The 27,133-nt window shown below is 42.3% G+C and overlaps 2 protein-coding genes and 1 long non-coding RNA gene across 3 annotated transcripts; all 3 read left to right on the forward strand.

The window, feature by feature from the left end:
- Nucleotides 1–2,508: 2,508 nt before the first annotated feature.
- LOC147524703 (uncharacterized) lies at nucleotides 2,509–4,110 on the forward strand. Its single transcript, XR_015197095.1, has 3 exons — nucleotides 2,509–2,765; nucleotides 2,855–3,351; nucleotides 3,424–4,110. It is a non-coding gene; the product is annotated as an uncharacterized LOC147524703 (long non-coding RNA).
- An 8,709-nt stretch (nucleotides 4,111–12,819) lies between these two features.
- LOC147524704 (uncharacterized) lies at nucleotides 12,820–26,950 on the forward strand. Its single transcript, XM_086575998.1, has 11 exons — nucleotides 12,820–13,395; nucleotides 13,537–13,677; nucleotides 13,764–14,036; nucleotides 14,191–14,309; nucleotides 14,494–14,637; nucleotides 23,399–23,687; nucleotides 23,798–23,938; nucleotides 24,896–25,165; nucleotides 25,303–25,427; nucleotides 25,512–25,629; nucleotides 25,944–26,950. Exons 1-11 carry the CDS (start codon nucleotides 13,113–13,115, stop codon nucleotides 26,549–26,551), a joined length of 2,511 nt encoding a protein of 836 aa, XP_086432124.1. The 5' UTR covers nucleotides 12,820–13,112; the 3' UTR covers nucleotides 26,552–26,950.
- LOC147524705 (TLDc domain protein) lies at nucleotides 17,303–22,843 on the forward strand. Its single transcript, XM_086604066.1, has 2 exons — nucleotides 17,303–17,556; nucleotides 22,250–22,843. Exons 1-2 carry the CDS (start codon nucleotides 17,394–17,396, stop codon nucleotides 22,768–22,770), a joined length of 684 nt encoding a protein of 227 aa, XP_086460192.1. The 5' UTR covers nucleotides 17,303–17,393; the 3' UTR covers nucleotides 22,771–22,843.
- Nucleotides 26,951–27,133: the final 183 nt, after the last annotated feature.

Here is a 27,133-nt window from a genome sequence, read left to right on the forward strand (position 1 = left end):
CCGCCGAATGGTGGAATAATAATCTGTGAGGGCCAGCTGAGAGCGCATATGCAAATACCGTTCTTGAAATTGGTATGTGACTTCTTGGCCCATTGTTGGAAGTCTCCTTGTCAGTTCGTTGGTAACACTTGGAGATTGTTTAAGGTGTTTGACTTGTTAAATGTGAGTGGGGAATACGACATAGGGGTATCTGACATAGTGGAGCACTATGTGGTAAGGCGATCTGGGAATCTGAACTTTAGCTTGCAAACCATGACAACTCGTTCTGCTGTGATCGATGGAGTAAGCAATGAGGCCTGGACCAAGAGGCCATTGTTGCTAGTTGGCAACTACTGTATGAACGGGTGTAGATTGCGAACTAGGATTTGTAACATTTCCGGTGGGTAGGAACATTCTTCTGTTGTTGCTTTACATAACGATTGATAGTTGTTCTAACAGGCTGTTGTTTTGCTTTGATTACAGAGTTTTCTGTGAAGAAGCGAACTGATCGTGGGGAGATAGAGAGGTTCGCGCGGTTGACTCGTGAAGAAAAGCAAGCGAAGCTGCCTGAAGTTGCACACTTCTTTGTGGAGAAGGGTGGGCCTGCGATCCGGGAAAAAAGGAAGGCGCAAAAAGACCGAGCTCGAGGTCAGACAAGGGAAGAAGTGATGGAGACACGAACGAGTGACTTAGTAACACGAGAAGAGAGGCAATGGGTGCACGGTGGTGCGAGGCGACCTGCTAGAGGTGGTGCCTCGGTCGGAGGATCGAGCTTCACCGGGCGCTTCGATCGATGCGCCTGTGGAGTTGGAAACGGTGGTTTTCAATCCTGAAGCGAGGAGGAGCAGGTCGAGAAGAGGCCGCTGACGACGCGGAGCAAGACGCCGTCCGCGTGTTACGAAAAGTAGCGCCGCACGCCTGGGAGAGCTCTAAAGCGGCGGTTCTCGATGGTGGTCCAAATTGGGGCTATGGTTTCGCCGGGAGTGGAGCGCTGACTGGCGGTCATGGACTTGGCCACATTTGGGGCGGGTTCTAGTGCGTCCCGACGGGGGCGTGAACCCAGTCCGCTGCCGAAAGCGAAAGCTCCACGTAAGGCGAGTGAAAAGGCTGTTGTGGTGGCTGACGACTTGGAGGGACAGTTTGTGTTCCTAGATGAGTATGGGGCGCAATGTACTGTGAAGCAGAGTGATTGTAGCTTCAGGTCGAGTAAGATATCGGGTTGCCTGTTAGAACAGATAGCTTTGGATGGCAACCGCAGGGAGCTGGATGAGAAAGGGCTGACTGATAATCTGAGGCGAATGGAAATTGCACAATGTTTGGTACGCGTGTCTAATCTTCATTTGATGTATTTGTCTTTGTACAGACGATGTTGTTTTGTGGCTATTAACCATGCGTGTGTATTTGCAGCTGGTAAGTGGATTTCAGAAATTGAAGGAGATTGCGCAGTTCGCGGAGGCAGATAGAGAGACGGTGGTGAAGTTGCCCTGCGATGAACTCAAGAACGCCCGTGAGGCCTCGAAGATGGAACGCGAGGAACCGGAAGATCTCAAGAAAGCTCATCAAGCTACCGAAGTTTGACCAAGATGTTGAAAGACACCAAGCCAAGAGCCGAGGCAAAACTATAGGGAGTCAAGAGAACGTCCTGGCAGCCACTGTGGAGATTGGTAGGTTGAACGATTATGCCTTACACTGCAAGAAGGTTGCTCAGGACGCTACCAAAGCCTATGATGTTCTGGACGCAGATTTCGTTGAACTGGAGGCGGACTACAACGCTTTGAAGACAGATCATGCACGCCGCATTACACGCATTATCGGGGTAGACCGGTGTTTGGAGGAATAAGTAGTGCTCCCGCCGCCGTGAGGTCGCGGTTTACGACGATCGATATCGCTGAACCGATGTCATTTGCATCCGATGTGGCTACCGAAGTTTAGACTTGGATGGAGTATCTGTTATGGTAGGCGGGAGGGAGGCTGAGATTGACGAATCACTTGTGCCCGGAGGGTTAATTGTTGAGCCCGAGATGGCGAAGTTGTAAATTTGTTATGTTAAAAGCTTTTGTCGCCTTATAGCCGTGGATACATTAGAGCCGGTTTCCCAGGGTAACCCGGGCGTTCGCCTTTTATTTGTATGCTTAAGCACGATGAATGAATGACACGGTGCTCCGTTCTATGTTGGGGTATTCATGTGAGAACGAAGATTGTTTAGTCGGGTTGGATTTCCTGAGTAGTCTCAGCAACCTGGCTAACTTATTATGTTTCTATCTTGCTAAGACAGACCGTTGATTGTATGTATGCCATGCTTGTCGCTGGTTCCCTTATTATGTATGAACTGCTTGCTTAACTATAGTTGTGTGTGATCACGGTGCGTATAACAAAGAATGGCAGGGACGTTGCAGTGACAACGTCTCTGCGCCTGGCTGGTAAGTTTGCATGAGCGTCTTGTTGTTACATGACCTGCAGCTCTGAGGTGGTTGTCGTAATGAGGTGGCCTCGGTTTTGTGAAGCAGGTCGAATCGTTTCGTATTTAGTGTCACTAACGGCAGTGTTCCCTCGCGTGCTTGACACGTGGAGGGATACGAGCGGTTCAAGGAACGTAATGATGGCAGGCAGATGGCGTTTGGCGTCTCAAGGTAATTAAGAGGCGCTTAGGAAAAGACGTTTCCTTTTGAATAAAAACGGTTCATCGAATACCAAAACAAGTATTTGCTTGTCTTTGTGCCAAAGCTTCAGTCTGTCTTCTTGCTTTGCTCGTTCGCTGTGCATTTCCTCCATTGCTGCTTATTCAGGTATGTTCACTCTCTTCTGTGAGTATTCTTTCGTTGAGAAAAGTTGGGGATAAAATTGTAGCTCATGTGACAGTACGTTCCTTTCCTAGGTTTTATCATGGCGAGATGTCATCCCTACGCGAGAGGAAAGGACAACATAAGGGAAACTTCTCCGCTGATAATGGAAAAGATGGAGTTTCAACCGCACGTGCATGGTGATCGCGGGAAGAGGAAAGCTGATGTTGTAGAAGCGAAGAGTCATAAGCGTCCTAGGAGGGCTGGACGTCCAACTGGCGGCATTGTCTTTAGGTCGCCGCAGCGGGTAGGCGACACTGATCGTCACGCTGCGGAATGTAGCGACCTGGGGCAAGGTCGCCCAGTCGCTGGTGAGAGTTCGTCCTCGCGCTGTGGTGACGTGGGGAACGAGTTCTACTACGTGGGGAAGACTGGGAAGAAGCGTATGGTGAAACGGTCAGACTGTAGCTTCCACTCGGCGCCCATAGCGACCAGCGTTCTGAAGGGGATCGTGCTGGATGGCGACAAGGCAGAGATGAAGGATGAGGACATGGAGACGCTACTGGGGACGATGGATATGGCCGCTTGTTTGGTAAGTTCATGATGCACTAGGTTGTTATGTCAGTTACCAAGGCAAACTGACTATTGGACTTCGTTCGTGCAGTTTCTTGCAGGATATGATAAATTGAAAGAAGTTGTGCAAAACACCGAGGCTGTTGATAACCCTCACGTCGAGCTGGGGTGTATGCGAGCGGCGTGGGGGGCTGACAAGAGAAAGCTGGAGGTGATGACTACCAAGCCGACCGTAACGAATCGCGAGAATGCCGCGTTAGTGACCGACGCGGACGGAGTTAGAAAGGGAATTAGCCGCGGTGACCGCTTATGCTAAGAAGTGTCGGAAGGTGGCGCAGCGAAGAAGGCATATAATCGAAGCCCCAGACGCTCTGGGCCGACGAAGTACGATCTTGTTGAAAGAAAACGATTGCGAACGAATTTAACGAGGTCATGAGATGCGTGTGATGCTGAGGTCGGCTCGGCATACTGCTTCGACTAGCGCAGCGCCAGAAGATAAGCATGTCATAAGTGAGATTTGATCCTGATTTGGCTCTGTTAGCCATGAGTTGTAAGTTCTGTTTACATTTCCCTCTCTTATACGAGAGTTAACAGTAGAGTTGTGTTTTCAGGCTTGCCTGAGTAGTTCGCCTTTTTTATTCAGGGAACTGGTTTCCACGAAAGTGGCAGTTCGATACTTGGTTAAGTTTTGTAATGATCACCGATCTGGATTTTCTGGGTAATCCCAGCAGATCGGTGGATGTAGTTGTTGTGACGAATGGTCATATAATTTTATTGGTGATGTTCCGTATGCATGTTGCCGTGCACTTGTGTGTGACTAGCGTTCTGCGTAGGATTCTAGAAATATGTGTTCGCCTTTGTGGTGAACCCTAGAAATATAGGTCGCCGACGGCGGACAGAATTGGAGAGGCTATGTAGCCCGCGTGGAGCTCCGAGAGAGTCTGCTCCGCTTCACGAGCGTTTTCGTGTAGTAAACCCTTGAAATATAGGTCCTTGACGTAACAAGAATTGGGGAGGCGATGTAGCCTGTGAGCTCCAGAGAGCTGTTTGCTTACGGAGAGCGTTCTCGTATAGTCGATCCTAGAAATATAGGTCCTCGACGTAACAAGAATTGGAGAGGTCAGAGCCCGTAAGCTCGTAGAGTCAGATGATCGCATGGAGAAGAGCGTTCTCGTGGGTCGATCCTAGAAATATAGGTCCTTGACGTAACAAGACTTGGAGAGGTAGAGCCCGTAAGCTCCGAGAGAGTCATGATGCATGGAGAGAGAGCGTTCTCGTGTGGTCGATCCTAGAAATATAGGTCCTCGACGTAACAAGACTTAGAGAGGTTGTAGAGCCTATAAGCTCCAGAGAGCTGTATGCTCGCGGTGAGCGTTCTCGTTTGCGACAGCGTGCTGCTGGCTGAGGATGGCGGACCCAGTAAACGTGTTGATTATCTATGCTGTGTAAACTGTTTGACTTGTCAATACAAGTAAATAGATTATATTGTATTAGTTAACATAAGAAACTTATTTTTCATTAATGTGGACAAAAGGATATACAACATGAATGGCGCTACTGGTAAAAAAATTTCAGTAGATAGGTATTCCAAGGTCGAGGCAACATCTTCCCCTCTTGGGTTCTTATCCAGTATGCTCCATTGCCGAATTTCGCGCCACTCCATGTATGGGGCCTTCCCATGTGGGTGCTAACTTGGAATCGTCTTGCGTCTTTTTCAGCACTAGGTCACCAGGTTGAAAAGACCTAGGATGAACTCGCTTGTTGTAGGAGTTCTTCAGAGTTTGCTGATAAGATGCGACTCTGATGGCAGCTAAGTCCCGCTTTTCTTCCAACAGGTCGACTTCTCGTGCTAACACGGAGTCGTTGTGTCCCGACTTCGACAAGTTCCGATCGAAGTCGTGGTAGGATCATTTCGGTGGGAATTACGGCTTCGTGCCATAACATAAGGAGAATGGTGATTCACGGCATCGATCGAAATGGGTGCGGTGAGCCCATAGAATATTCTCCAACCGATTTTGGCCATTGGCTCTTATTCTTTTCAATCTTTTTCTTCAAGTTTTCCAAGATTGCTTTGTTACCGGGCTCGCCGACCATTTACTCGAAATGCATCGTGGAGTAGAAAATGCGTGAACGATCTTCCACTTGGCTAGAAACTCTTTAACTGTTCTGCCTTTGAACTGAGGCCCATTATCCATTACTAATGTATGTGGCAAACCAAATCTGGTGATGATGTGAATCCAGATGAAGTTTCTGACATGTGACTCTTTGACGTGTGCTAAAGGAATAGTCTCGACCCACTTGGTGAAGTAGTCGGTTGCAGCTAATACAAAACGGAAGCCCGTACTTTTCTGTGGGATGAATGGTCCCATGATGTCCATGGCCCACATGTGGAATGGCCATGGGCTTGCTATACTGTCCATTCCACGAGAGCAGGTTGGATGATATTGTGGCCAAATGTTTGACACTTGACACATTTGAGGACGTATGCTTTAGCATCGATCTGCATATGGGGCCAAAAATATCCTTGTGAAATGGCCTTATAGGCTAAAGAGCAACCGCCGGCATGATTTCCACATTCTCCTTCGTGGATCTCTGCGAAAACTAACTGACCCTGCTCTGGAGTGATGCACCGCAAGTGTGGGCCACCGTAGATTTCCCGACAATTTGTTATGGAACCAACAATAACGCCGTGGCTTGATAGGGGATCTGCTTAGCCTTGGTACACTCCTCGTGGAGCCCGTCTTTGGATATAGTCGATGATAGGTCGCATCCATGTTTGACTTAACCGACCGGGCGAGAGAGGGAATAGGTCGCTTATTGTCGTGGTGTGCTCGACTTGGTACGCAGGTCGATCGACTACTTCTATGAGTAGTTGTCTTGGGGTGCATTTCGGTCCGGGTTGCTAGGTAAGCTAAACCGTCCGCGATGACGGTTTTCGCCACGCAAGAAATGATGTATGTGTACCGCTTAAAAGAAGGCAATAATTGATGAACGACCAAGATATTTTGAAAGATTACCTTCATGGGTAGTGTACTCTTTTGCAACTTGGCTTAACAACCACCGCGAAGTCACTAAAGACTTGGAGCTCTTTGATACCGAAAGCGCAGCCGCCATAATACGAAGTCCCCGACAAATACTCATCTACCATTATTGGAAGTTCATAAATCGATGCTTAACCGACTTCTCCATCACCGTTCCATCGGGTGAAACTAAGACAACCCCTATGCCACTGCCGCCAGGATTGCTAGAACCATCTACAAAGAGAGACCAGGTGGACTTGATGTGCTCTTTCGAATCTGGGAGGTCGGTTTCTTGTTCCCAATTGGGGTCATCCACAGGGAAATCCGCTAGAAAATCGGCGACGACCTGTCCTTTCTGAGAAATCCGTGGTACGAACTCCAGGTGGTGTTCGCCGAGTTCTTCGGCCCAAACTGCCATTCAAGTAGTCTTGTTTTCTTTGTTGAGGATTTTCTTCAATGGGAGATCGGTAAGAACTTTGATTTGATGCGCCTGAAAGTAAGGCCTGAACTTCCGTGCTGAATACAACAAAGCAAGTACGGCTCTTTCCAGGAAGGAGTAATTCTTTTCCGCTGTCGTGAGCGTCTTGCTTGTGAAGTAGATCGGTTTTTCTGAATTGTTTTCCTCTTTGAAGAGAAGTGAGCTGATGGCGAAATCGGATACTGCCAGATAGAGCCCCAAAGTCTCTCCATCTACGGGCTTGGCTAAGACGGGGGGCGTGGTGAGGTACTGTTTGAGAGTGGCGAATGCTTGATGGCACTGATCGCTCCATGAGAACTGCTCGCCTTTTTTAAGGAGTTGCAGGAACGGTCTACACCTATCGGATGCCCTTGATATGAATCGGTTGAGTGCAGCAACCATGCCTGACGATTTCTGTATTTGTTTCTTCGTGCGTGGATCGGGCATATCTAAGAACGCTCGGATCTGGTCTGGATTCGCTTCGATCCCTCGCTGAGACACTTGATACCCTAAAAATTTGCCGGAGGTCGCTCCAAAAAGGCATTTCTCTGGATTCAGCTTCATGCCCGTACGACGTAATCTAGAGAACGCTTGTTCAAGGTGGTCGAGGTGATCACCGGCTTTTTTCCTTTTGACGACCATATCGTCGATGTAGACCTCTATGGTGTCGCCTAACATGTCTTGGAACATGTCAGTGACCAGGCGTTGATACGTTGCTCTGGCATTTTTCAGGCGAATCGAGAAACGCTTAGCAGCAATAGATCCCTTTGCTCAGAATGAAAGAGGTCTTCTTTGATCCTCCTCTCTCGCGAGTGGGGATTTGGTTGTACCCAATCGTGACGCGTCCATGAAGGAGAGAAGCTCATGACCACAGTGTCCGGTCGACAAGTCGGTCAATGCGAGGTAGGGAAAACCGTTTTTTGGTGTGGCCTGATTTACATTCATAAAATCGACGATAGGCTTAACCGTTCCGCTCTTTTAGGTATCGCCACGATGTTATGTTAGCGATCCACCCGGATAGTCTACTTTTCCGATAAAACCGACTTGCTTGAGTTTGTCGACCTCGCCGTTGATGGCTTTTGAAAACGCAGGATAGTCGGGCGAGGTCGTTGTCGGACTGGTCTAGCATTGGGATGAACATTTAATTTATGGCATGCGATTGCAGGATCTATTCCGGCACATCGATATACGACCAAGCAAAAACATCTTTATTCATAGATAAGAAATTTACAAGGTGGGTCCTGATTGTGGGGTCGAGGTTAGCCCCTACATATACAAACTTGGGGTCGTCTTCGGTGCCTAGGTTCACTTTTTCTCTTTCTTCACCGGAGATTTTGCAATCGATGGCGGCCGCCATTTGGCGATTCGCTATCGGGGGATGTCTGAACACTTTGTGGGATCTACATGACCGTCACGAGGGTGGAGCGACTTCGCGGCAACGCCGACAGGATACCCACGACTGGATACCCACGACCTGGGGAGTGGGACCTGGCTGCATGCACATTGATGGTGTGGTCTGCCGCCATCCGCAATGGCGCCTAACACGAAATGAGACGACCTCGATACTTTAACCGACGGTTATCGACGTTGGATCAATCTTTGAGACCTTTGTCGGCGGGCGGACTCGGGGAGCGAAAAGCGGTATCCGCATTGAGAGAAAATCTGCTTGCTAGAGCCCCCAAGAAATTTCGCTTGGCGCTTCGGGGCTCGACTTCGCAACTAAGTCATGTGCCATTCATCAGAATCGGTGGGTTCATGTGTGGCGGGGTCGGTTCACGGCGGGCTCACTTGTTGACATGATCCGTTTACAATGGTACGCCTGCTGATTGCTTCTAAGTTCCATCATTCCTCTAGGTCCCGGAAACGGAGAACTTGATGCAACGTTGACGGTATCACCGCCGCGATCCGATGGATCCAACGTCGTCCGAAAGTATGGCATTGTATGACGACTTGTCGCCTAGAAACGCATAACCGTGTATTGCAAAATGATCTTGTCCTCTCTAGATCCCACCGACATCGGAAGTATAATATCACCAATGGGATCGCCCCCGAACCATTGAACCCATAAAGGGGGGCGATCGGGTCTACGAGGACGGACTTGGGAAGGTTCATCTCTTGCATGGTGTGGTAGAACAAGATGTCACAGAACCGCCGGGTCGACGAGACGCCGCTTTGATCGCCCGCTAATTTTGACATGGACTACCAATGCATCATTATGAGGAAGGCAGACTTTGCTTAAGTCGGCCTCCGTGAAAGTGATATCGCCTGCGCTGCGACCTGAACCACGCGGAGCGTGAGCTGCCTGTGAAGTGAAATGATAGACTTCAAGAAGAGCCCGACACGGCGCTTTTCTCTCGGATGAGGTTACGGAATCATCCGGAAAGTAATCACGCGGAATAGTTCGATCATTGTCACGATCGGATGAGCCTTCGCCGCGGGCGCTTAACGATCTCGGGACGCCCTTCCTGGGCGTCCGCTGACGAAGCTTGAACCTCTTTGGTAGTGACGGCGAGGTGGAGATCGACTACGTACTTCGGCGCCATCGGTTTGTGACACAAGTCGCTATCAGAAATGCTAGTGTAATCGCTTTTATATGGCCGACTTCCACTAGATCCTGGAGATAATGTTTAAGCCCCCAGCATGCATCAGTTTCATGGCATTTTGCGTTGTGAAATGCGCAAAATGGCTTGTCAGGTCGATCTACTGGTTGCCTCACATCGGGCCTAAGAATGGGGCTCGCTTAATCTTACCCGTAATGTAACCGGGGAGCGGTCGATAGCTTAACTCTCTGTTGTCCGATTGGTAATCGGCTTTTGGTACAAGCGACCTAGGGCGCTTCTTGGCCCGTGGAGTACGATCTGAAACTGCTGCCACCTCCTGGTTCTCGTCTAAGCCGTGGAGTTTCAAAGTTTCCTGCAACTTGATGTACTTGTCCACGCGAACGTAGAGCTCGGATAGTGTCTTTGGGCGTTCCTTCATCAACGACCTGGAGAGGTCGGTGTTACGCACTCGGCAAGCATTGGAAAAGGCTAGTGTGGCGAAAGATTCTTTCAAGCCGCTTTCCATGCACAACAGTTTGGCCTTGAACCGTCCTAGGAACTCACGAATAGTTTCGTCTTCCTTAAATGATAATTGAAACAAAGAATCAAGATCTGCCTTCTTCCTTTGTTGTGGACGTCTTGGGCCGGCAAAAACAAATCGATGAAGTCGCTCAAGGTTTTGATAGAATCGGATTCCAGTGAAAAGAACCAATCAAGAGCGCCATCCTTGAGACTGGCTGGAAATAATCTGCAGTGGAGATGATCAAACTCGGGTGAGCTGTAAAGTGCCAAACTCTGAATCTAGCGAGCCACATGCTGACCAGGGTACGTGCTGCCATCGTACATGGGAAAGCGTGGCTGGATAAAGTCTTGTGGAGAGGGTTTATTGAGGACCTCTGCGCTGAACGGAGACGCGCGATATGTCTTAAGCATCTTGTGCACAATCTGTGTCGAATCCTTCTTTACGGCGTTCTGACCAATCCTTTGTGATAACTCGTTAATCTGTTGATTAACGTCGTTGATGCCGTTCTCTGCTCCGTTACCGACTTGTTGTTGCTGGTAACTATCCACTTGAGCTCGTAAAGTAGCATTTTCCTCCCTGAGCAAGAAAATGCTCTCGTTCGTTATTCCCAACTGGTGGGCAAGGTGCTGGACTTGAGCTTCGAGGCTGACCATGCTTCGTGGGCTTGAGAATTGGTGATGTATGAACTGATTTAAGGTGGTTCTCAAGTAATCGAAACCACAGACGGCGCCAATGTAAAGGAGTGTTTTGGGTTTTCTGTTGGGACCGAGTTCGCTTCTGAGCGAACTGCCTACGTATCCTCTTGTTGGTTTTTCTTTTCTTTTCAGGGAGAGAGGAATCAGGCCCGACGTAGTTCAATTAGGTGGTATTTATAGGCTTAAGGGAATATCAATCTGGAAGGCACGTGTGGCTCTGGGACACGTGTAAGGTGGAGATCGTGAATGAGTGTTGGGCTAGTTATATTATAAGTCGTCTGCTGATTGGGTGTTGGCGAGGTCACCCCTATTTCCCGGTGGTGGGAAATACAATCAAGATTTTGGTAATGATTACCCCTGGTGGTCATCTTATCTGAGGCGTTCTGTCTCTAGCTATGTGCTCGTACCGAGACATCTTTGTTCGTACCACCTATTTGAAAGGAACTACTCACAGGTCGGTCTTGGGTACCGAGACATCTGAGTTCGCTGCACCTGCGCATTCTCGAGGGAGCTGCTCACAGTTCGGTCTTGGAGGTCGATGTCCTGAGTTCGCTTACGTTGCACGTGTGCATGATAGGATATCGCTCCCTACACTGGCTACGAAGGTCGGAAGGTACCCAAAAAAAACCCCTTGTTAAGAAGACTTGTCCTGATTTGGAAGTTGATTTATACTGGCTCATACTGCCTTCCAGTATTCCAGATTTAGGTGGTATTAACTGGATAAAAGTTGATATACACGGTAGTTGAGCTTTGTCTAAACAGATTTCGATGACTAGACATGAAAGTTAATAGCTTTGGTAGCACGTTTGGATTGTCTGGAAGACTAGAATCCGACTCTGGTAGAACTGAGTATATTTTCATTGCTGTGGTTGCTATGAGGTAGCGCGTGAGCACACACACTAGTTGCTAAGAGGTTGAAACTTGCTCCCTGGCTCGCCATACATGAGCAGATCAGCTACTAAGTAGGCTCTTGTGATTTGTTAATGGTTGAGTGTTGCATGTTCTGCTGAGGCTGCGCCTCCCTATGCTGATAGCTGACCTACAGAACAAGAACAGAATTTGTGCATAATTTAAGGCTCCCACTTGCTCCTAGTTCGAAGGGAGACTGTAACTGGGCGAAGTGGCGAACCATGGTACGATGGGTAGGCCTCCAGAGGATTGCTTTGGTTGCGTTCCCAAATTCTGTTTTAGTTCTAGCCCAGCAAAAGCATGTTGTTGAAACTTGAAAGACCGACTTAGAAATATATCCAAGTCCAAAGCCAAATGCCGCACCCTTGATTTTAGAGTGAACTTGCAAACCAACATTAGAGTTGCAACCAAGAGGCTGTGACACAGTGAGTTAGACACAGATTATGTTATTAGGGTGGCTGATACTAGGACTACAACACTTGACTCATTCGGCAATCCTGATGCTCTGCATGTAAATGTCATATTTCCTCACAAAGTGCGCGCATATTTGTAGATTTGGTGTGCGCAGAAAGTGGGCTTCAGAAGTAAATTCATTGATCGCAGGGACAAACAATCTTTGCGTATACTAACACAACTGTCCAAATGAGATTCTGATTTGCACATATGAAGAATGGTTGTCCACAGAAAGTTTTAGTTAGCAGTTGGTTGCATCAAATCAGAAACGTGACAAGTAGTGAGTCTCGCTCTCACCATTTGTCATCAACAGAATGCACCATATGGCAAATCCTTTACTTCTAGTTTAAAAGTTGAGCACGCATGAGAATTCAGGGATATAATTGTGCCCTGCAGTTGCATTTATTGGAAACTCCTCTTTTTCTCCCTACCTGTGAATGGTTTAGGTGAACCATAAACTTCCCTTTCTTTGCAAGTCAAAACTAACAACTCATTTGAGAGTTTGCTCGTGACTTTGGGTACAAGTTGTTGTGCACATAATGGGGGCTTAATAACCATTTTACTTGCCTTGTGAGATTGACACTGTGTTGGGTTGCTCCAAATTCCCAAACTTATAGGCCTTCAGTTTAAAAGTTTGAGTAGAATATTTAGTTCCAAAAGAGTTAGGATAGCAACTTTGTTAAATGGTCAAGGGGCTTCTCTCTGATTCTATAAAGCTTAGATACCTCTCATTGTTGTCTCCTGTTGTTGACTTTAGATGCTCATGAAAGCAACACTATTAATATCTTTGGTGACTTTAATTGGATGCCATGTGAATGATACCATGACTAGTTTCACTTGAAATATATATAGAACACACCTGCACTGTATAGAGAGGTGGAGTACTCACATAATAATCCAAACTAGCTCCCAAACCTGTAGAAGAATCTCAAATTCTTTACGAGACACTCTGCATGGTCTCATTGCTTCAATCGCATAACATACGACTCTTCCCAAGAACCGACATTCTTGGCTTCTTGTTACACCTTAAATTCAAGCTATCTTATATATAGATAGTCACTAACCCTTATCATAGAAACAATTCTTTATTTATTATTATCAAGAGACATTATAACAGTAGAAGTATTGTTAAATAGTTGTTTAACACTAGACATCAATATGTCTGATAACAGAGTTCATCAAGATGTCTGATAACAGGGTTAAAAATCAAGGCAAAGAAAATGCAATGAAGAAAACATTCTTGGATAAGTTTGCATCAAAGATGAGAAGCTTTCCAAGGCAAGTTTGGTTAACAATATGGAAAGTTGGTCGTGAAGATCCACGGAGGTTCATTCACGCTTTGAAAGTCGGGTTGTCACTGACGTTGGTATCTCTGTTGTATCTCATGGAACCATTGTTTGAAGGAATTGGATCAAATGCAATTTGGGCTGTAATGACTGTCGTTGTGGTACTCGAGTTCACTGTAGGTAAGTCATTGTTGAACATGCAATGGTGACTAACTTACTTGACAAACTATCGGCTTAATGGCTTAACATTTTCAGTAGGCCATTTTACAAACTTTTGTTATTTGCTCGTAGTTTTTAATTTGCATTGTTGTGATTTCCTAGGTGCAACTATATGCAAAGGATTGAATAGAGGACTGGGAACATTGTGTGCCGGATCACTAGCATTTTTCATTGAGTACGTTGCAAATGAGTCTGGGAAAATTTTTCGAGCAGTATTCATAGGAACCACCGTCTTTTTAATAGGTACCTCGTTGTCTCTAAATGTCTAATCATCAAAGAGAGTGCTTTAGATCACTTAATGGATGTCTTACAGACAACTTCTTTTCCAGGAACTGCAGCAACATATACGAGGTTCTTTCCTAAAATAAAGAAAAATTACGACTATGGTGTTGTGATCTTTCTCTTAACGTTTAATCTGATAACTGTATCTAGTTATCGAGTCCATAATGTTTTACGCGTCGCACATGAACGTTTCTACACTATCGCCATTGGTTGTGGAATATGCCTTCTAATGAGCTTCTTCGTTTTTCCTAACTGGTCCGGAGAAGAGCTCCATGGTTCAACTGTGTACAAGCTGGAAAGCTTAGCAAGATCAATTGAAGGTACATATATATTCATTTCATTCACTGAGAATTTTCGTTTGGTTATGAGATTGGATTTTGTTGTCTGGTCACGTACTTGTTTTAGCCTTAATAAGTTGTCTGTCCTCATCTTCAAAAATGTTATCAACTTATCTGAAAATAATTGAACATGTAGCTTGCGTTAGCGAATACTTTCAAGACGAAGAAACTGTCGTTGAAGACAATCCCTCTGAGGATCCCATCTACAAGAGCTACAAGGCTGTTCTGGATTCCAAGTCCATGGACGAGATCCTAGTAAGAAATCTCATTCAATGTTTCTCCTATATACACTGTCAATTCAGTACTATATATACTAATTATCACAAAATAACATACATCGAATTCCATCATTATGTGATCAGTCATTAAAATTAGAGGGTTTGATGTGTTAAAAATGGAATGCTATCAAGCTCTTTGTAACAAAAACTGTGTCGATCAGGCATTACACGCAAGCTGGGAGCCAAGACACTCAAGACACTGTTATAGGTACCCATGGCAGGAATATGTGAAATTTGGAACTGTTCTTCGCCATTTCGGGTATACAGCTGTAGCACTACATGGCTGTTTGCACTCTGAGATCCAGGTAAACGCCTAAATAATCACCTTAACTCTTTATGTACATATCAACTTCGTCACCCTCGGAATTGCTGCTTATAGCCCTAATCAAACCATGATGTTGTCATGCGTCCTTCTCCGGCCTCATTCATCTTATTTAACAGTGACTTGTATACAGATTAGCTTGTCCTCAGATGACACTAACTGATGCAGAATTCTTCTATTTAATTATTTAGGTAACTAGCTTGTCGCTATGTGTAGCGTCCAGATTAGCTTTGTCATCATATCCTACATTATTATATATATTATATATCACGAATACAGTAAAAAAAAATTGTCTTGATCTGTTAATAAAATGCTATGTTTCAGATCACTGAATATATTGTGCTGAAATTAATTAGGCTAGCACTTGCGCATAGTGGATACTCATAGAAACGACATATATATTCACATCTTGTTGATACGATTACAATTATATATATAAGGACAGCTACTTTTTGTTAGAAATTGTTTTTACCAATATGCACTTATCTGTTCTAAGTATGGCATTGTATATAATTTAGTAATAATCAAATCCGAATCCAGCTTCCTTTGATTTCAAGTCCATGTGAAGTTCCTAACACCCACATGAATGCTAAAGCAAATCTAGGATCGTTCCACAGGTTCTGTCCCTTAAAGACCTCAGACAAAGGAAAAAAGATAAATATTTTATGTTTCGCAAGGGAATGTTTGGTTACATGGAATATTGATTTGCTTGTTCTGTGTATGGCAAAGTGCTTTCCTATTCAAGTAAAATTTGAAACTCATTTACTAATGATCTAAGGCCATTAGTTTTTAACATTTCATGGGCAGAACAAAAAACGTTTGCAGGGTCGATCTTGCGCTAACAAGGACGTACGTAAGACTTAAATGCAAATGAAACGTTTCTTGTGAACTTTTTAGGCTAAACAGAAATACTTCAAATCTAGCTAGTTGAAGTTTTCGCGTCAGATCGTGAAGTTCCCTTCCTGTCAACTTAAAAGTAGAACTAGACTGTCGATCTAATGTTAATTGTACGGAACGTTTATCAAGCGAGGTAGAGGTGCTTCAGTTCTAACTATGTTTGTTTTGTTTTAGACACCAAAATCGATTCGAGCTCTTTTTAAGAAACCAAGTATTCGAGTTGCTGGGGAAGTTTCAAAGGTGCTCACGGAACTTGCAGATAGCATAAGAAACCGACGTCGTTGCTCATCAGGCTTACTTTCAGATAATCTTCACCTTGCTTTACAAGACCTTAATAATACCATCAAGTCCCAACCTCGTCTTTTCCTTGGATCAAACCATAACCAAGCTACAAACATGCTGGCTTTAGCTGCCGCTGCTGCTGCCAACCAGAAACAAGAGAAGGAGTCGGGAGTCTCATTATCCTCTGTTAAGACTGATTCATCCGCGTTGCTTGAATGGAAAACTAGAAGGATGACTGACCAGTCTAAGGAAAATGAAAGGAAAGTCTTAAGGCCAACATTGAGCAAACTCGCAATCACTAGTCTTGAATTCTCGGAAGCGCTTCCATTTGCTGCTTTTGCTTCTTTATTGCTAGAGATGGCGGTAAGGCTTGATCTTGTAATTGAACAGGTTGAAGAACTGGGGAGAATGGCACATTTTAAGGAGTTCAAATCAGAGATAGAAATTATAGTTTCCCGTGAAAATGCACAAACGGGACAGCGACGACAGTTACCCCCCAATCTGCCTTTTCAAAACATTGAATAGTTTAATTTTATTTGGCTGGGTGTCATCTTTATGGCTATGAGATTGATCGAGTCCCAAAAGAGCTCATTATAGATTATACAAATTGTCACTTAGCAATCAGTATAAACAAGATCACGACTTCCCTTCTATAAATAATGTATTGAAGCCGGGGGCTATCTAGTTCCCATTCAATTGAAAGTTTAATAATGAGAATGTTCCAGTTTCGTTATTATTATTATTATTTTTTTTTGTTAGGAGATCATAGCAATTGTACGGCTATAATGAGATCACTTTCAAGCTTTTCTCATTATTGACGATCAACACACACTAACCTACAGAATAGATCTAGCTAGTAGTACAAGTAGAACTTAATAGTACAAGGAGGCTTCATCCAGGAACTTATATCAGGTGGCCATGGCATAACTAAGTAGGACATGGTTTTTCCAGAAAATCCACCCCTGGCTGCAGATGTGGTTTGTGCTGCCCACCTGAGTTTGCCCTAGTACAAGTAGAACTTTTACTCTTGATGCAATTCTGTGGTCTGTCTCCCCTATATATGAACTCTATAACGAAACTCACTGTTCCTGATAGAACTTGGAAGCAAACTGCAAGGTGTTCATTTAACCCTCTATGCACCGCAGAACAAGTTCATAGTCTGCGTGATTCTTAATTCAAATCAAATTATTGCTATTCACACAGCGAGGTCAGTCAAAATTCTCCCTTAAGCACTTATCGAGTGTGATTATATCAGATATATGAACCAAATATTAGTCCACATCAATTACTGATTCTCGAATTAGTGCTGTCGTGCACAGCCAACTACAAGAGGTGTCAAGTATGAGTATTTTAGGGGACCCCCTCAATTAGTTGCTAGCATGCTGATTTGCGCTCCAAGACTTAACCCCTAAAGTCCCGTTCATGTTGCCTAAAAAGGTTACTACAGTTTGAACAGCCTAAAATGACACATGTCAGTTGATACAATAACATACTATATATCAGATAAGGCATCTCAGTGTGTATGGTCCATAGTGAGACTGTGTGAGTGGGTTACTGTTCATGGCTTGTGTGTCTAATTACATCCTTCCAAGGTGGAAGAGGAACCCATCCAGCTTCTTTGATTGGAACAAACGCAAGGCAAATGAGGAAAAGCCACAGCCCAAGTACCATGACATTGATCTTCCCTTCTCACCTTCTCTGCTTAACAAAACTTTCTTACAAGGTACTCTATTTTATCTCTCACATACATCCACAACTCTTATACCTCATAGATGTTACTTTCTACTAGACCATGAAATTGGGTGAGTTATACAAACATAAAAACCAAGTAGGAATATGTTAATGCGTTTATTGTTAAACTTTAGTTCACTAAATCATAGTTTTACAAATAAAATAACAATGACGATGTTCATTATTTGATATTGTCATCCATAATATAATGGCTAAATCTATAGTGCGCAGGTCGTATGGTGTGCTGTCAAATCTGGGCCACTCATACCAAGGGGTGCGTGTGTATTGTATGGCAGAAGTACTGATCCAAAGGTCTATATCCTCTGCGCACCATACATCTCGCGCACTGAAGAAGTGCTCTAATATAATAGGTCAATTACATTCTTTTGAATTTTAATAAGAGAACGGAATACAGAGTCACACAGACAATCTTTGTTGGAGACCAGAATTAATTTCAAGTCATGCACCGGCAATAACATGTCATGTGCCTCGGAATATAAAAAAGTAGATCAAACAGAATCATAATCAAACATGTTGAATTCTATGTTAGTGGTGATGTTAGGAGAGTTGTGACATTTATATATTAGATAAACTAATAAGAAAAACAGAGAAGACTAGATGTTGATTAGGGTTAGAGAGTTCTTATATTTGAGATTATATTCTCTACCCAGAGTTACATACTTATACTAAAACTAAAACATGATAATAGAAAACTACTAGATATGGATGTCCACATTTATAGAAACATGGGACTTTTCATATTAAACATATTCTAATAATGAAATATTCTAACACTCCCCTTCAAGCTGTAATTATGCAAACTATGCAAATTACAGTTTGGATTACAAAAAATAAAATATAAGAATACTGCTCTCGACCCCTTTCGCATATAACTGTCTTTAGTTGAAGAACTCGAACAACTGTTGAGACGTTCTGGAGGTGAAACTGTCGGTGTAGGCAATGACCTAACCTGAATACTAAAAGTGTACCACAATCACAAACTGAAATCATAACACTGGTTTAGTGGCGCGCTGCTTGACTACTACTCACTCCATTCACTGTTATGGCTGTCATAATATAAATTGAAAACAATAACATTGACTTGATGTGCACTTCTTGGCTGTTACTATTAATATCACAGTTAATGTTAATAAAATACTATTATGGGTACTCCTGAATACTGAATACTGGTGTAGTTATAACTTGACTGCTATCTGAATCCTGATGAGTGCAGTTTAGGCTTGACTGCTACTTGAAACATACTTGCAGTTAAGGCTTGACTGCTATCTAAAACATACTTGCAGTTTAGGCGTGACTGCTACCTGAAACATACTTGCAGTTTAGGCGTGACTGCTACCTGAAACATACTTGCAGTTTGATAGGGTTATATACTAAAAATATTACTTTTGTATTAACTCTAATTTTTTATATTTTGAATGAGAATCATATGGGCAAATGTTATGCATATTATATATGTTATTAGTTATATGCATGTGTCTAATACTTTATGTTGTAGATGATATGGTGTGGATACACAGAAAATCATATCATCAGTACCTTATAAAGTATAAGTAATCGTTTACAACCTAGATAGATTTGGATAAACCATTGGTACGGTTGTAGTATAATCTGGTATTAGTCTATCTTGACTATATAGGATTACACTAGTACACTTTATGTGTATTGAACATGACAAAGTGAGGTTGTTTCTCTTTATACTGACTATATAAGAGAACAAACGTCTCTGTTATTATGAATGTTTGTCCTCTTAATCTGGATATAATAACGGGCACTTACGTGCATTGTATATTGCTTTAAATCATCAATGAGTGAGATTCATTTATGAATCAACAAACTCGATGGATTGGGTAATGACATTATATGTAAGGTGTGTTGTTGATTATAGAAGGAATCCGTGTCCCGCAAGAAGTCGGGCTGATGATGTTCCCTTGAGGAGCTCATAAGGATTGTCATGTAAACCCTGCAGGTGGATTTGATTCGACATGACAATGAAGTTGAGTGGTACTACTCAAGGACATAAGAAGTTGATTGATGTTGTTGTCAGTAACTTGACTTAATCAACAGACATTTGATATCTTAAACACGGGGAGATCAACGAGCATATAATATGGAGTCCATAAATGCTGACACGTAATTTGGGATTAGGGCGGTAGTGCAACAATGACCTTTACTGGAATAAGTCATTTGTTGACGGACTTGGGCCGTGTGTTCTGAGCGAACATGGGAAGCCCAAGCCCGTCAGGAGGCCCAACCCTAATTTCTCCTCATGGTCCCTGTTGTAGCCTATAAATAGAATCCTTTCTTCTTGGCCAAAATTCATTAGATTGAAAAGAGAGGCAAGGAAAGATAGATCCAAAATTGGATCTAGCTTTGTGAGAAAGAAGAGGGTTGGTAGATCGTTGCCCACACAACTTCCAATCTATTCTAAATGAATACAACAGAAGATCAAGGGGTTGATTGTTGATTCGGATTCATAGCTATTGGATTCTCAGAGTTATCACAGCCGATTCAAAGGTATGTTTTCTATCCAAAATAGTGAGAACCCATTAATTCCGCTGCGCGTGGGTTTTCGCGGTTTGTAGACATTTGCATTCTGACATAACGGTTTCTATAGCAGTTAAGACTTGACTGCTACCTGAAACATACTTGCAGTTTAGGTGTGATTGCTACCTGAAACATACTTACAGTTTAGGCTTGACTGCTACCTGAAACATACTTGCAGTTAAGGACCTGAAACATACTTGCAGTTAAGGCTTGACTACTACCTGAAACATACTTGTAGTTTAGGCGTGACTGCTACCTGAAACTAAAGATTGAATAGTGGATATGCCTTGTCATGAAGAGTTCGTCAAGGCATGCCGGAATATGGAGACATAAGTACTCTTTCTCATACGTCTCCATATTTTTCTTCCCTTATATACTACTGAATGTCTTCATATCTCTCTATTCCCCCCCCTCAAGTTGAAATATACAAGGCTGAGTAGGAACATACAAAGACTTGTCTATTCCGACTTGAACTTGAAATAGAGAAGACCAAATACTAACTTATACAACCAACCAATGCTCACTTCAAAAAACAATACTTTATACTCCAATACACAAAAAATAAAAAAATTCTAATAGAACATGCATCAAACAATACTCATTATAAAGGGTGAAGGGTGGGTCGCGCCTTTTTATGATTGCGAACTTCTGAAACAGTGGAAGATGGAAAGAATAATTCCTTGTGAGATAGAGGTCATGCGCCCCTATAATATTTCAAACAAACAACTTGATCATGTTCTAGAAACTGAGACAGAAGACGACATCAATACTAACTGCGCGGAAGCTAGAAACCCAAATATCCATAATGACATACAAACAATACTACCCCTCCAATCCTGGATGAGAATGCAAACTACCTTCCAAAAGCTTGATACTTCAAAAATCTCAAAAACTAATGTGTGGAGGCATAGGCGTAGGCGCGCTCTTGGCAAGGCCAATTTCGAGCGCGTGCGCGCTCTCAGTACTGTTGTTTCGCGAAAGTTTTTTTTTTCTTTCTTTTACGGCATGGGCCCGTGCGCCTTTTAGGCCTGGCTATACTTGAGCGCATGCGCCTTTTCACTGGAAAAACGAATCAGTACATAGAAAACTTACTTATTTTTCACGGCATGGGCACGCAGCAGAAGGCTTAAACTTCGCGCGTGCGTGTCTCGTCCAATACTAATTTTAGAGACTGCGAGATACAGAGAGGTTGTGCCCCTCTTACAATACTAAGACGGAGAGGTTGTGGAAGAAGGAGATTCGAACCATAAAGAATAATGAGATGAGAGATTTCAGAACTTAGAATACTTAAACATGTCGATGAACAATACCGTGAACAGTGTCAGTGAACAGTAAATCCTTCCAGAGAAAGATTGAAACTTGAATTGAGATATAATAACTTCTTGTGAGAAATTCTTCTTCTTCTTGAAACTTGACTTGAATACTATACTGAAAAACTTGGTGAGGGATTCCTCTCTTAGCATACCACTGAACTTCGCTATGATACCATGTTAAATTCTATGTTAGTGGTGATGCTAGGAGAGTTGTGACATTGATATATTAGAGAAACCAAGAAGAAGAACAGAGAAAACTAGAAATTGATTAGGGTTAGAGAGTTCTTGTATCGGAGGTTATGTTCTCCACCCAGAATTACATACTTATACTAAAACTAAAACATGATAATAGAAACTACTAGATATGGATGTCCACACTTATAGAAACATGGGACTTTTCATATTGGACATATTCTAATATTGACATATTTTAACAAAACAACTAATTGATTGTTGTGCACCAATAATGCGTGCATGTTAGGGTTTGTCTCATGTATACATGTATACTGTGCACGAAGCTGTTATTGCCCACATATATGCCAGGAATCTATTGGACTCTAGGTTGATAAGTCATGTGTCATGTTTCTTTCAAAGAAAAATTATAACAATTAAAGTAGATACGAAGCAGAGAATATCAAATTTTCTGCTATAATATCGGGTCTCCAAAATATATACAAGCATGATTTTTAATTACAAACAGTAACTGGTGTCTCATTATGTTTCGTGACATTGATCAAGAAATAATTTAGAATTTCCTTACGTTTGTACTTGTTTTAACTTTTGAGGCCAAATTTTTGTAATGATCAGGTAGAGAACTAAAATGCTGCTATACGGCCTCAAAAGATGGATTCAGTGCAACTTCATTTCACAATTGTTCCGACTTCAAGGGGCCTTGTGTAGTGATTGGTTACACAAACAAGTCATTCAAGTTTGGCGCATTTAATCCGGAAGGTTACAGGAGTACAGATGATTACTATGACTCATTTGATGCATTTCTGTTTTACTGGATAGACAATGAGGAAATCAAACCTATTATCCTACCCAAAGTAGGGGGGAATGGTGCTGCGCTATTCGACTACGCTAGGGGTGGGCCTCAATTTGGGGCAGATGGGCTTCTTATTGGGCCACCTTTGGCACCGGTAATGGGTGGGTTCGCTGGACCGGATACAAATTCAGGTGTTGGTGATCTCAGGCAGGCTAAATCAAGGTTGGGGTTGTCATATGCCAAGAGGAAGGATGGGAAGGAGTCTTTGTTTGGGGATGAGTCAAGAGCAACCCTAGAAGAAGTTCAAGTCTTTTGTAGTCCTTACATCGCAAGTTTATATTGACATCAATAATGTAAATTACTTATACAGAGAACATTGATTCTACATTACAGGAAATTGATTTGTGTTTTGTTCATATGCCATGCATTATGTAATTTTGTATAAACACCTGTCCTTTCTAATTCTTTTTATGCTAAATGAGCTTTGTCTTGTGTATTTTTCATGCTAAATGAACTAAGCATCGCAAATCCTCACAGCTGCTTTTTCAATGTTTAATGGCATAAATCAATCGAAATCTGTTTTCTGGTGAAAAAAAACAAGCTCAAGCAGTCGAGGCTATAAGCATGTATGTTGGGACATTTGGACTTCACACCACCTTGGGCTTTCTAATACAAGTTGGGAACCGCCCACCACATTACCTGGGACTCTGGGAGAAGCGGACTCTCGGGAAAAACGTAGGATGAAATTCCAAACATTAAATAGGATTGATCATGAGATCATCACGTTCCCTGTTATAGACACTACACAAAATCTGTACTAATTTAGTAATTAACGTATTCCCAAATCTCTATGTCTCTCTCTCACTCAAAGGCCCAAGAACACCATTAGCATCATGGACACAAAACAAGGTAATGACAACGTGATTGAAGATCAAACATCAAAAGCAGAACCACCAGACTTGGGGCTCAAGAAATTGCTAACCAACATGAAACAAGTTAAAAATCATGTAAACAAATTTGTATCTAGCATGCATGTTGAAAAGCATGCTAAGAGATTGAAGGAGTGGGTTATAGTAGTGAAAGATGAAGTTTTCAAGGCAGGGAAAGAAGACCCTAGAAGGATGGTACATTCTGTAAAAGTGGGCTTAGCACTTGCTTTTGCTTCTCTGCTTTATTTGTTGGATCCTGTTTTCAATGGTATTGGAAAGAATGCTATTTGGGCTGTTCTTACTGTCATTCAACTTCTCGAGTTCACTGCAGGTATGTCCTATTTTTTTAATTTTCTTGTAATGTTATTATTTTTTCTATTACTTTTTTAAGTAGGAGTATTGTGCGTTTATTTATTTGATATATATGCATGTCATGGACAGGTGAGACTTTGTACAAGGGAGTCAATAGAGGGATCGGAACGTTGGCTGCAATATCTCTGGCGTTTCTTTTGGAGATAATTGCTCGGCACTTTAACAAAGTTGGTTGTGCCTTCTTTATAGGCATTTCAACCTTGATAATAGGTGAGTTGAACTCATCTCGCATTACTAGATTATAGCTTACTGCTGTTTAAACTTGTAAGCATAGCTCTTTTAGTATCCTGCTGTTTAACACAGCCACTTATACCCATAGATTTGAAAAGTTGCATAATTTATTAGTAATTTGCTTAAAGTGCTTAAAATGGGCAAACTTGGCACTCTTGTTCAATTACTGTGTTGCATATGCTCTTGCACCCACAGACGTTGAATCCTGGTTCCGTCACTGCTTGTTGTACCCATGTTTCTCATAAAGCCTTTTTTTCACCGTTGAATTCATCTTTGCGCTATTGTTAGAATGAGATTCTGCAATGTTTTGTTGTACAATCCACACCATAAATCCTGTAAGTATACGTGATATCATGACTTTTGATGAATGAGTTAGTTTGGGGAATTCGTGTAAAACATTGAGAAGTGTTAAAATTTTGTCCATGTTGAAAAGTATTAACTTTTTGTACATTTAAGAGATGAGGACACTTTGCAGAAAATATATCATGGCTCATATATCATAACCTTCTGATACTTGCAAATGCTGTATTTTACAAAATACTAAGCAGGAGTAGTAAACTGGGACGAATCCAGTTTTTATTAGAAAAGAGCAATAATGATTATTTAGACATCCAAGAAGACCTAGGGACAGAGATCAAATTATACTGTGGAAAGATCTATGTACACGATCCAACTGCCTAAACTGTAAATTAATTATATATAGATTACATATAGTTACATAGCGGTACAACCAATTCCTTCTCTATGGGTTGCTTCTACCATAGGGTCATGCATCATTTTGTTGTTCTGTAATGTATATGGTTAGGACTGAAGAGTCCATAAAATTGACCTAAGTCTCTATGTGTCCAACTACAGTACTGTAATTTTCAGAACTTTAGAACATTGCTGGATGGATGGGCTACTACTCTTACTTGTAACTTGCTTATTTCTGGACAGGTTCATCTACTACGTATGCAAGATTCATCTCGTCCCTCAGAATCTACGACCATGGAGTGAATGTCTTTCTTTTGACATTTAATACGTTAATAGCTTCCGGTTACCATGACCAGACTGTTTGGAAGATGATGTTGCAGCGTATCTATGCCATTGGTATAGGCTTTATCATTTGTCTGATTGTAAGCGCTTTTATACTTCCCCACTGGTCTGGTGAAGATCTTCAGAATTCCATTACAAAAAAGTTTGAAGTGTTGGCAGAATTAGTAGAAGGTACCGCAACCTTATCTATCGCAGTAGCATATGCATCTTCATATATGCAAAAAATTCAGCTTAGCGTAAATTGTTTTTAAGATGGAAAGGTTCACTAGGAATCATATATCTAACTGGTTGCAATGTAAATCCTGCAGCACACGTAAAGGAGTATTTTCAGGAAAAGAATGCTAAAGAAGACAGTACCAAATCCACCAAGGACTCCTCCGCAGAGAAAGTCTACCAAGAGATCTTAGAGAACACATCAGCAGATGAATCATTGGTATGCATTGTTGTACACATTTTATAATTTATTAGCATCTGGTATAGTCAAGTTTATAACAAAATGTTACACTCTGGATGTCAGGCAACTTTTGCAGGATGGGAGCCTCGTCATTTGAAATTTGGTTATCCATGGCATCAGTATTTGCAGCTAGAGAGTGCTCTTCACCATTTTGGTCACAATATTTTTGCTTTAAATGGCTGTTTGAAATCTCAAATTCAGGTAACGTGATTCGTACTATATGTTGCATAAAGAAATTGATGAAGAGCCTGGACAGAGTTTTACTGTTTGAACCTCACTTGAAATGTTGAATTAAAATGAACACCAGTCATGACATCTTGATTTACTGTTTTCAAAAAATTTCTAACCATCCATGTTCTTGTGGTATCAGCATTTTAGTTTTCATCAAATAATTATGCATGATTCACATACTCAACTCAAGGTACACGGTTGTTTCAACAGAATACAAACTTAGGGAATAAAAAAGCTTCAGTTTCTAGATGAAATAATTGCAAGGCTCAAACCGTGCTTTGCCTCACATATCATCACTTTGTGCTTACACTTCTAATGTTTTGCCTCAGGCTCCTCAATCAGTTAGAGCTCTATTTAGAGAACCATGCGAGCAAGTTGCAAAGGAAGTCGTAAACGTTCTTGGGAAACTAGCTGACGCCATAAGAAATCATCAGCATTGTTCACCACACATATCTAATCAGCTTCACAAAGCACTGCAAGAACTCAATGCTTCAATTAAATCCCAACCTCGACTCTGTCTCACCTCAAAGCCAATTCAAGACACCGAAGTGTACAAGCCCATGGAGTTTGTCAGACAGCAAAGCAAAAGGCAAGCTGTAGAACAGTCAAAAGAGGAAAGTGTTAAGATAGCTAACCAGACAGAGAGTAAAACTGTAATGGCGTGTCTAGAATTTTGCAAGGCGCTTCCTTTTGCTGCTTTTGCTTCACTGCTAGTAGAGACAGCGGCAAGGCTTGACCTCCTGATTGAAGAAGTAGAAGAGCTGGGAAATGTGGCACAGTTTAAAGGATTCCATGAAGATACAGCTATTGAAATTGTTGTTACTAGTCAGGACACATATAGTAAAGGAAACCAGAAACCACTCTCTAAATAGTACGCGGAAGGTGTAAAACCTAATTGGCACATTGTCACCCAGACTAATGATGGAGACAAAAATCAAATGTATTTGTTGGATAGTTTTGTAAATAAGGTGTTGTACATACATTAGTTGATCCTAGTTGTATATCAAATCCATTAATGTTGGGTTTTTGTCAATTAAAGTCCTTAACCACCGGATACCTGTACGTTAACTTAAAATTTAGTTTATTAATAGTAGTGTTTGTTTCACCATCATATCCCTGGTATTAGATCGCCAGGATGTAGTGTTGTTCAAAGGGAAATAAAATCTTGTTGGTTTTTTCTTTCCTTTTGACTGCTTTATTGAAACATACAGATAATCCTGAGAGTAAACAAAAAATGGCACAAAAACTATACTTGATATAAGGAGGGCTTTTTCTTTTTTTTAGCATTGTAACCGTTATTTCAACTGGAATTGAAGTACCTATAATATGGAAAGTAATCTACACAAGATAGTATTTCTCTTCATGTTTATATTAGTCACTATCTCTGTCGAAAGCTCCCAGATCGAGTAGCATCTACGTACAGTTATAACCTACTCTTGCCAATGAGTGTGTGC

The sequence above is a fragment of the Coptis chinensis genome, chromosome 1, assembly GCF_015680905.1.
Source record: "Coptis chinensis isolate HL-2020 chromosome 1, ASM1568090v1, whole genome shotgun sequence".
NCBI lineage: Eukaryota > Viridiplantae > Streptophyta > Magnoliopsida > Ranunculales > Ranunculaceae > Coptis > Coptis chinensis.

What these genes read in the sequence shown, in the direction of transcription:
- LOC147524704 (XM_086575998.1), top strand. Translation starts at nt 13,113, where the DNA reads ATGTCTGATAACAGGGTTAAAAATCAAGGCAAAGAAAATGCAATGAAG. An exon ending in GGTACTCGAGTTCACTGTAG is followed by an intron (nt 13,396 to 13,536) that starts GTAAGTCATTGT and finishes GTGATTTCCTAG; the next exon opens with GTGCAACTATATGCAAAGGA. An exon ending in CATTTCAACCTTGATAATAG is followed by an intron (nt 23,939 to 24,895) that starts GTGAGTTGAACT and finishes ATTTCTGGACAG; the next exon opens with GTTCATCTACTACGTATGCA.
- LOC147524705 (XM_086604066.1), top strand. Translation starts at nt 17,394, where the DNA reads ATGGCTTGTGTGTCTAATTACATCCTTCCAAGGTGGAAGAGGAACCCA. An exon ending in TAACAAAACTTTCTTACAAG is followed by an intron (nt 17,557 to 22,249) that starts GTACTCTATTTT and finishes TGTAATGATCAG; the next exon opens with GTAGAGAACTAAAATGCTGC.